Here is a 7,500-nt window from a genome sequence, read left to right on the forward strand (position 1 = left end):
GTTGTTGTTGTTGTTGTTGTTATCTGTGTTTTCACACTGTTTTAGGTCAAGCGAAGGTCCAAACACTATGTTTAGAGTTTAGAGTGTTAGAGTGTTTTGAAAATACCAACCGCTCATCCGAGATCAGACTTCACTGAGGTGCTGGAACTGAAGAGTATCAATAGAGTGCAAAACATTTTTTTTTACATCCGCACACTCAAAACACTGTGCAAAAAAAAAAAACATAGTTTATTGCAAGCTTTCGGTCATAGACCTTCTTCAGGCATAAACACTGGCAAACACTGTGTTTGAAAGGGAGGAATTCAATCCTCAAATTGCGCCTCTGCGTCCACACCAGCACAAACAGGCGGCGTCGCACGTTCAGTTGGGCCGATGTGGGACATGTTTTCAGACGGGTTTTTCAGTGGCATACGGTACAGACATGCAGTGTTACTGTACTGTTCCCACAAGGCCGCTTCTCACTTAACCACTCAGTGGAAAGAAAAAAAAAATGCAATTCCTCGGTCAGGAATTCTGGTTTGCATGCAGCGTGTAATTACATCATTTCTAATTCTGTCATCCATCTGCAAATATTCTGTAGGCGTAAGAGTATTTTCTTTCCTTCTCTCTCTCTCGCTCTCTCGCTCTCTCTCTCGGGTTAGGGGAGGGATGATGTGATGTGAAGAAATACGACTTATAAGGGCAGATTGTTGAAGCCGAGCACGCGCTGATGTAAAAACACACGCGTAGACCGGCTGATGGAAAGACGCTGCTGCTGCTCCGTACTCTAGCCGCACACTCTCGCTCTGATGCACATGACTGACTGTTAAAGCCATGCTCAGGAATTGAATGTGGTCAGTCACCCCGAAGTAGTTTTTAGGTGTATGTCTCTTGCTCCTTTAGTGAATTATATGCAGCTCTTTTTACAGCTCGTCTTTGACTGTTGAAGCCTATTCATTCGGTGGCCATATCTGAAACAGACTGTCGTCGAGCACTCGGATCAAGGACATTGCTTCTGAATAATGTGTCTGTGTTACTCATAATGTGTCATTCATTAACACACTTTTAAACATTATTTTATTGAAAGTAGTTCCTGTCCAACGGCTGGCTTTGCTTTTGCTTTTGACAACCCAGCTCTGACTGCCTATCCAATCCCAAGAGACCTCATGTCCAGTAGACCCGCCTCCTGTCAATCACAACTGCTCCACTGTCTACACAGTGAGAGGCAGCCACTTGTGCATTTGTCAGGAAATAATAATAATAATAATAATAATAATACATTAGACTAATATAGCACTTTTCTAGACACTCAAAGACACTTTACAAACTGAAAAGATCGAGTAGTAATAATAAAAAGAAACCCCCAAAAATGAGGCCAATCTATATAGAATGTTTCACACAGAAGCAGCCTCCAAATCAATAGCCGTTGATTATTCTCCCACAGAACCCCCCCCCACACACACACACACACCTCTCCCTCTCTTCGTCACATCCCACTTGTGTGCCCCCTCCCTTTTGAAGACACACCTCGCATTCATGTGATTGGTCAAGTTCAAGTGATGACCAACCGACGCCTTCCTGAGTTGAGTTCTTCTCCTCTCAGCCACTTCCACCTCTCAGCCTCTTAGTCACGACCCAGACTTCTTTCTTCCACAGAAGAGTCACTTAAGGACTGACTCACCTCATGTACTTCTGTATATAGTAACCACCTACTATACTCAACACACACACACACACACACACACAATTGAACGTCGACATTCTTCCGAGATGCATCATACATAGTGAGTCACTGGTCAGGGAGATGTTATCGCCATATCGCCATGTCGTGAGGACGTCAGAGCAGATCCTGTATGTTGTCATGATCAGGGTCAGTGTTGACAGACCTCTAGTCGATGATTACAGCCCCCGCATAATAGACCCGCTTCCATGGCTTTAGATGCCCTTGGTTGGTTGGTTGGTTGGTTGGTTGGTTGGTTGGTTGGCTGGTTGGCTGGTTGGCTGGTAGGTTGGTTGGTTGGTTGGTTGGTTGGTTGGTTGGTCGCATGGAGGTTGGATGTTTGCGTTCCAACACATTATGTTTATATTGGCCGTAAGTCAATATGACAGGATAACAGATGACTAATAAATGATGAAGTTAATCATGTGTTTATAAGCAGGCCGTCAGGTAAAGTGTGAGCGATCTTCTATAAGATGAGTGCATAGTTTGAGGAGGTGGTCTCCTAGCGTAACCCTCATCTCTCACTCCCTGTGACAGGATGTTTAGAAGACAGTGCGAGCCGCCGGCCCCCTGTGTCAATAACGAGGAACCAATCTTTCTCACGACCGCAACTTGACCACGACGAGCGCTACCAAACAGATCAGATCACATTTCCAGCCCCATTTACCTAAACAACGGGCTGAATGAAAGCCTTTATGTCCCGGGCCTGAACTGGAGAATACTGTTGTTGCACGGTGACATTTGTATCATTACACAATTACCACAACTCTCTCTCTCTCTCTCTCTCTCTCTCTCTCTCTCTCTCTTTCTCTCTCTCTCTCTCTCTCTCTCTCAGTATACACATTTACACTCAAAACAAAAATGTACACAACTTCTCTCGAAGGCAATCCACTAACATAACTAAAATAGACTGTATCGCTTTGCTCCAAATGTCAGGCAGGATTGCTAGTTCTTCTGTTACCAGGGTGTCAGGAAAGAACAGTGTCATTCTCAGGTTCTCATGCTGACCATTTACAAGACACTTCCTCCTGGAAATGACTAGTTGTGGGACATGATTGGTGGTTAATTGTTGTCTTTGGTGCCCACAGGTGAAGGAGGAGATGCTGTTTGAAGCTCTGACCACCAGGAAGACGGTGACGGTGGGGGAGAGGCTGATCGTACCCTACAAACTGGCCGAGGTGAGACAGCTCTTCAACGCCACCAACCGACAAAGTTGTGTGTGTGTGTGTGTGGGCAAAGTTGTGTGTGTGTGGGCAAAGTTGTGTGTGTGTGTGTGGCCAAAGTTGTCAGTGATGTTAGAGAGGTCTGCTCCACAGAGGCTAGTGGAACTCACACTCTCTCCTCATGTCTATAAGCTTGGCCTTGAGAACACTGACAACAAGCCTCTGCATTTAAGGAAATAGATGTGCGTGTGTGTGTGTGTATGCGTGTGCACGCCTGTGTGTTTTTCGTTCCCTGCTCATTTGATCATATCCCGATCCGTCTCACCCCTGACACAAACACCAAACAGGTTTGGGTAGTGCAGCCCCCCTAAGGGAAGAAAACGGCAGGATTAAGTTTCCTCCCTGTCACAGATTTCGACATGTAAACAGTCAGGAATGCCTCTGTAGTGTAGGAGCCACATACCATAGTGAACTGTATCATGCCAGTTACCCCTTTAGCCATTAGCTGATAAATTACTGTACACAAATCAGTAATGTCAAAGTAGTACTCTGTGATTTATACTTTTTTTAAATTGTGAAAGTGAACCCAAAGTCAAAGTATCCAGAGCAATTTATTATAAATGGACGATCATGTTTCACGAACTCAAAGTCGGTCCCAACCTGGAACATGAAAATAAAAAGATACAGTTGGAACCACAAACAATACCACTAATCAACCTGCTCACCCATGAATGAATGAACCATGCCCCTCTTCTGCAAGACAAGGGACGATAGGAGACCACAAGAGTCAACTAACATTTCAGTCATTGTCATGACATTTTAATTACACATTATCACATGCTATAGTGTGTAGTGCGCTATTCATTTATTTAGATCTGTGATATGGTCTCCCTAAATATCAATAATATATTATCATACTATATGTGGTGTTCTTCATTCTGTATGGGTGAGTCTGACTTCTATAGTGATGTTATCTAACATAGATTAGTGTGGCTTTTCTCAACTGGTGGGTCGTGACTATCACTCATCAAGAGCAACAGTCCCAATCTCACGGTCCTATTGTCCACAGTCAGCTCACTACCAAAACTGCTGTAAAGCCACCCGGTCTCCACTCCCCCAATGAAAGAATCAATGCCCAGCTCATCACGATGCTCAGCATGATGTACCCCCACCTCCCCGGCCCCCCCCCCCCCACCCCCTTCCTGACCCCCTGTACCCACACCTCCCCGGCCCCCCCCCCCCCGGATTCTAACTTTGTTTACAGGACACTCTGCCCCAGCACGTATCTCTACATATTTTTCTACTCCTTCTCCTCTCCTCTCCTCTCCTCTCCTCTCCTCTCCTCTCCTCTCCCCTCCCAGCCTCTCCCCTGCATCACACAGCATCAAACAGCTTGTTTCAGGCATCAGTACAGGGTGTTTACATCCAGCCGGAGAGGGAGAGAGAGGGAGAGAGGGAGAGAGAGAGAGAGAGAGAGACAGAAAAAGCATTCCGCCCAGAGAGTTTCGGTCTTCATCTCTGAAAACAAACACAGGTCATGGTCAGTAGGCAGACAGGACCCAGCTGAAGGGAGCAGGAGGGAAGGAGGGAGAGAGAGAGAGAGAGGGGGGGGGATCTTCCACAAAATCCCCCCCCCGCCAGCGTGCAGCCATATGGCATCAATGCAACCTTCCATCCTCCACAAAACAGCTCCAGTACATCCTCATCACGTCCATTAGATTTAAGGGAGAGGTTATATATCAACAATCGGTTGTTATTGTTTAGGCAACTGGCTGGGTGGGCTCCTATAAACATCTCTGTCGCGGTCGAAGGGGGTTGCAACATCCTCACGTTGCTCCTAAGTGATATTTTACCACTTTGGGGAAAAAAAACGGAGTTCTGATGGTCTTTCTTGGTGTCATTGGGGGAGGTCTTTGAATGTTTCGTCCACCTCGTGGAATGTTCTGGAATCCTGACTTCCTCTGAATAATGAAAACCCTCTGCCTTTGGGAGTTTCCGTGGCATTAATATGAATAACATTTGGGATGACTTGTGGGAGTATCTACTAGAGAGATCTTTCCTGTAAGCTACGGCTACTAAATATAACCTAGTTAGTTATGCGTAGACTGAAACGTTAGGGCTGGTTTTGAGCAAGGCTTAGAGACATGTGAAGCTGTGATATTTTGGGCTCTGGGAGACTGGGAACACTTTGGTCATGTTCATCAGCTGATGATGGGTGATAAGTCAGGGCTGGTTGACAAACTCACTGTGTGTGTGGTGGTCATTCAGCAGTGGAGGCTGGTGGAGGTAGAAATCGGAGGACGGGCTCATTGTAACGCATGGAACGGAATGAGGAGCGGTACGTTTCCCTAGACACAGATCCTCATTCGCTTCCATGTACTACAACAAGCCCATCCTCCGATTTCTACCTCCACCAGCCTCCCTTGTCAGTCGTCCTTGTCATGCATGGTAGTAGAAGATCATCATTATTCACTGTTTTTGATTACATGAATGAGTGAATTATAATAATAATAATAATAATAATAATAAAAATAATACATTAGACTTATATAGCGCTTTTCTAGACACTCAAAGACGCTTTACAAACTGAAAAGATCGAGTAGTAATAATAAAAAGAAACAAAAGGTAAATAGAGGAAAGTATAGGGGCCTAATTAAGGTAGTGCTGGGGACACATGGGAAGGGGAGGTGGAGAGGGTTAACTGGTGAAGTGAGCTTGAAGAGGTGGGTTTTGAGGGCCTGTTTAAATGTTGTGAGGGTGTTGGCCTGTCTGATGTGGTTGGGGAGGGCGTTCCAGAGGGACGGGGCTGCGATAATAATAATAATAATAATAAGAAGAAGAAGAATAGATATTTTTTTTAAAAGGCAGCTATGGAGGATAGTGTTAGTCAGGGCCCATGCCATGTTGTAGGGAGGCGAGTCTGAACAGATGCCAAGTCTTGAGTCTGGTCTCGAATGTGTTGAGAGTATCTGAGCAATTATATTGTCAGCCTACCGTATGTCATTTGTCTGTAGTTGTCATGTGGTGCTGGGAAACGTTTCATTTTCCACATTATCGACATACTCCATCCGTCATGTGTGGCTGGGCTAGCTGTCATCACGGTGTCAGCTGCTATACATTGAGCCTCTCCTATACGCCACTATGGAGTCGTGTGCTGTTAGCTTAGTAGCTTAGCATCAAGGCTAATATGTTTTTCATGTAATTATGTTGTATTACAACAGCACAACTGTTATAGCCCCCAGATGGTGGGGCAGGGGAGGTGGAGGTAGAAATCGGGGGGGGGGGGGGGGTACAGCCTCATTGTAAGGCATGAAATGGAATAAGGAAAACACAAGTAGTGGGGGCGTGCGTAGTGCTATCATTAGGTCGCTAGCGCCAGTGTAGATAGGATTGGCAGTGCCTGTGCCAGGGTGATGATAATGATCTTTAGGAGTGCTAATGACGTTAGCCATGGCCCAGGTCCAGAGGGTGGACAGGACCGTGATGCTGTTGTTCTACCTGTGACTCACTGCATTACAACATAACCACAACACAGTGGTTGTAGATATTGATATTGACATTAAGAGAACAATAAAGAGTCTTTATCGACTGACTTGCGACTACTGTACACGAACAGCACTCGACCTTTGACCTTTGACCTGAGGTGCGCTACGGTATGTCAGGAAGTGACGAGGGTTTTTGTTTGTTTCCGGTTCCTTCCAGGCGGGGACGGTGCGCGACTCGATGGCCAAGTCTCTGTACAGCGCCCTGTTTGACTGGATCGTGTTCAGGATCAACCACGCGCTGCTCAACAACCGAGACCTGGAGGAGAGCGCCAAGGTGAGGACACTCCCTCACACCTCACCACCACCACCCTCACACCTCACCACCACCACCACCACCACCACCGCCCTTTAGCTTTGATCTCTTTTTCTATTCTTTTTCACAGCTTGTATTATAATAAGTCCTGAAATGTTCATAGTTATTTGCATCATCCCCCCTTGTGTTTTCTCTCTGCAACACTAAAAACAACAACAAGGAACAGCCAATACAACACAGCAACAACCAGAATGCAACTTTTTATTTGACCTTCATCCTGACATTCACATGGATGATTTGCATGTTTAGAATCATGTGAGGTACTGTACGCTGTAAGAAGTACTGTTCATCGGAGTACGTCCCCTGAAGTACAGTGATCATACATGTTTTCACCCCCCTCAGATATTCTCCATCGGGGTGTTGGACATCTTTGGTTTTGAGGACTACGAGAACAACAGCTTTGAACAGTTCTGCATCAACTTTGCCAACGAGAGGCTCCAGCACTACTTCAACCAGCACATCTTCAAGCTGGAGCAGGTAAGACTTGTCTCGTCTTGGGTTCGCCCCTGTCCCACAATCACTACTGTACATCTCTGCTTCTCTTCTCCTGTACCCTATAGGGCTGTGTGCGTGTGTGCGTGTGTGCGTCTGTGTGTCTGTGTGTCTGTGCATGCGTGTGAGTTTATGCTCATAAAACGTGTGTTGTTGTTTTGTACTTAGTTTTTATTTCAGTTTCAGTTTCACAATCATCGTCGTGTTTTGTCAGCAGTTTTTTTCCATTATTTTCGCTGTACACATATGGTCTATGAATGTGGTTCAAAGCAAGACACACAAAGCAAA

The 7,500-nt window shown here is 45.7% G+C and overlaps 1 protein-coding gene across 1 annotated transcript in view; it reads left to right on the forward strand.

Moving 5' to 3' along the window:
* myo9aa (myosin IXAa) overlaps window positions 1-7,500 on the forward strand; it is a gene marked incomplete at both ends in the record, with an annotated part of 86,736 nt that overhangs the window by 39,543 nt on the left and 39,693 nt on the right. The window contains 3 exons of the mRNA XM_080531886.1: window positions 2,788-2,877; window positions 6,565-6,681; window positions 7,063-7,197. Of these exons, the coding sequence (XP_080388012.1) occupies window positions 2,788-2,877; window positions 6,565-6,681; window positions 7,063-7,197 (342 nt within the window). The remainder of the gene's footprint in view (window positions 1-2,787; window positions 2,878-6,564; window positions 6,682-7,062; window positions 7,198-7,500) is intronic.

Source organism: Nansenia antarctica (genome assembly GCF_963989245.1).
Source record: "Nansenia antarctica genome assembly, chromosome: 5".
Lineage (NCBI taxonomy): Eukaryota > Metazoa > Chordata > Actinopteri > Argentiniformes > Microstomatidae > Nansenia > Nansenia antarctica.